The 3,103-nt window shown below is 35.4% G+C and overlaps 1 protein-coding gene across 1 annotated transcript; it reads left to right on the top strand.

The window, feature by feature from the left end:
- The first annotated feature begins 2,096 nt into the window (after positions 1-2,096).
- Positions 2,097-2,728, top strand: LOC117780895 (dynein light chain 1, axonemal). Its single transcript, XM_034617582.1, has one exon. The coding sequence runs from the start codon at positions 2,126-2,128 to the stop codon at positions 2,672-2,674; it is 549 nt and encodes a 182-aa protein (XP_034473473.1). The 5' UTR covers positions 2,097-2,125; the 3' UTR covers positions 2,675-2,728.
- Positions 2,729-3,103: the final 375 nt, after the last annotated feature.

The following is a 3,103-nucleotide window of genomic DNA, read 5'->3' as shown; positions in this document are numbered from 1 at the left end:
TTACAAAAAGAATTACAGAAAGTCAAATATGTTTTGGCAAATTTCTGGACGATTATCAAAACCGTGCGCCATATGAGAATGTGGTGCACATTTTCCCATTACCTTCTGCTTTTTATATTCTTTATTGAGTCCAGGCAATAAATTCAATAATTTATGATTGCAAATTTGTTGCAGTTTGTGCGATAACAGCTGCTAACAAATAAAGTATTTAAATAAATTTGTTCAAATTTAAGTCGAAAAGAAAAAAATTAAATCATTGTCATTGAGCGACAAAAAGTTTGACAAACGAATCGCAAGGCAAACTGAATTATCACCTCAAAATATGTGTAATAAAGTCCCGAGGGCTCCTGACACAAAGCACACACATACGAGTACACATGGCAAACATGAGACATGTAAAAAAAAAAAATAACATTAAAAAACGCAGACATGGTTGGGTATGGCATATGGCAGCTGGGGAACTGCCCTCAAACCCAACTCGAGACCCAAAACCCCATTGGCAGCCCGTAACCAGACCCAAACAAAAGCCAATGCCAATGAAGTTATCAGCGTGTGCCAGACAGAGCTTGGGGAGCAGCCAAAAGCCGAGTAAACATAGAGACAAATAAATAAATTACATTTAGACGGTGAGAACCAGAGAGAGTGTGAGGAGAGATTGAGAAGTGGGAGACCCCTCAACAAACCCAGCCTCCCTAGTGCATTGAAAGATAAAAATATGGTTAGCAGCATTTAGCTTTATTTGAATTTTTTAAACATTCTTTGAAGCAGCAGTGAAAAATTTAAATATATTTTAAAATTATTAATTAATTATATTATTTAAAGCCGCTGCACCTTTTTACGATGGCGAGATCAGAAGAGTGGAAATTTAATTTCTTACATACTCAATAATTATGAAGAAACATATTTAAAAAAAATTTTGATTACGGAAAGAGGGCGACAGTAGAAAATCCCCTTGTCTCCACACTACCCGGTGTTTTTACATAGTACATAGAAATATAGTAAAATTTTAATATGTATTCTTGTTTTTGTTTTCTAATTTTATAACTTATTTTTTTTAATTTTTTTAAAAATTTTCAAGATTAATTAATTAATTAAGACAGTGAGAGTAAGTGAAACAGATTAGTTTTATCCTACACTTAGAAAAAAAATCAAGATTTCCGTACTTAAACAGGCCATTTTCAAGTACAAGCGATCTCAAAAGCTGTCTAAGTTCAGAATTTCTAAAGTTGAGAACAAAAATGTTATTTCATATTCGGTTTTCGAAAGTACGGAGATTATTAAATTTAAATTTTTCGGGGATACTTTAAGTACGTTTTGGGTTTAATTCAAGCCTGAAAAAATTGAAAACATACTATTTTAAGTGCACACAAATCTTGAGCTATACCCAAAATGAACTTGTTTCTAGTACAAAACATTGTCATAATTAATTTACTTTAATCTTAATGCATACACTAGTATATGTACTAAAATGAAGCAAAATACCAAAATTAAATACCATTTAATAATGGTGTATTTTCTTGGTAAGCGACCTTTCGAAATAGGTGCTGATTTTAGCAGCGATTCAACCTTTACGTCATATTTGAGTAGCTAGAACCAGTTGAGAATTCTAAGGTGCGACAATGAAAAAGAAATCTCTCAAAACGTACTTGTTTTTAGTACGAAACGATCTACAATCTTGAAAAAAAAACTACTTTAAGTACAAAAAAATCTTAAACTAGTTTAGTACAAATAACTCAGTTGTTTCTGGAGGCAACTTTACGAGACTCACGGATTATATATTTTCCATGGTCTTATATATTCTGACTAAGTTTGGATAAAACCGGACTACCATTTTGGATAGCTGCCATAGGAATGTGAAGTCAGTATTCTAAAATTAACATTTCATACTTATTTCAAGATTTGTAGCACACAGTAATCTTAAAATTTTAAGAACGAAACGGTATAAAGTCAAGTACGGTCGTACCTTATTTTAGGATGGCATATTTTTCTGAGTGTTAGTAAACCTTAAATATATACTTAAACAAATTCATATAAATAGTTATTAAAGTTATCTATCGCTTTCCTTTCAAGTTAAAAGCTTTGGGAACAGAAATCTTAAAAATAATTACAAAATACATTGAGAAACATGGCCAAGCCGACAACTATTAAGGATGCCCTCGCTCGCTGGGAGGAACGAACCAAGCAGGAGGCAATCACAGCTACAGATATTGGATTACAGTTTCAATATCCTCCAATTGAGAAAATGGATGCTACACTGAGCACCCTGGTTGAGTGCCAGAAGCTGAGCTTGTCCTCAAATATGATTGAGAAGATAAGCGGCATATCGGGCATGAAAAATCTACGGGTTCTTTGTCTAGCTCGCAACTATCTGAAAAATTTGAATGGCATTGAGACTTTGGCTGAAACTCTGGAGGAATTGTGGGTCAGTTATAATAACATTGAGAAAATAAAACAGATTGAATCGATGAAGGCCCTCAAGGTACTCTACATATCACAGAATCTAATCAAAGATTGGGCTGAGTTTATGCGCATTGGAATTCCGCCGGGTCTCAGTGAGATCACCTTTACCGGGAATCCACTGTACGAGAACATGGATCCGGCCAACTTTCTGGCCGAGGCCGTGCGACGCTTGCCCAATCTTCGAAAATTGGATGGCGAGCCAATAATACGTTAGGTTTTGAATTGTGTTTGGAATGCAATTGAAATAAAAGATGCAAGTACAGAATGTTAATCTCACCTCCTTTGTAGGCTTGTCAGGGCTTATTGCCACGCCTACACAACAAAACAAGAAGCATTTCAAGTGTGTGTGTGTGTGTGTGTGTGTGTATTTGTGTCGAGCACATTTTGTTTTCTATTCTATTGAGAGAATTTTCCAATTTTCATTGCGTTTCTGCTGATGAGCACCATTGTTTAGTGCCCAACCTCAACAACGTTGTAGGTGAAAGGTTTTCGCCTTTGTTTTCCCCTTGTTTTTACCTACCACATGCCACCTACCACATGCCGCATGCCACCTGCTGCATTGCCCCTATACGTTGCGGTAAACAAGCTCAGAGATTCAGTTTTTGTCTAGCATTGTTTGCATATTTTTAACCTGCTCGAAAGT

The sequence above is a fragment of the Drosophila innubila genome, assembly GCF_004354385.1.
Source record: "Drosophila innubila isolate TH190305 chromosome 2L unlocalized genomic scaffold, UK_Dinn_1.0 4_B_2L, whole genome shotgun sequence".
NCBI lineage: Eukaryota > Metazoa > Arthropoda > Insecta > Diptera > Drosophilidae > Drosophila > Drosophila innubila.
Note: the sequence above shows the minus strand (reverse complement) of the source record. Positions and strands in the feature narration are given on the sequence as shown.

What these genes read in the sequence shown, in the direction of transcription:
- LOC117780895 (XM_034617582.1), top strand. Translation starts at nt 2,126, where the DNA reads ATGGCCAAGCCGACAACTATTAAGGATGCCCTCGCTCGCTGGGAGGAA.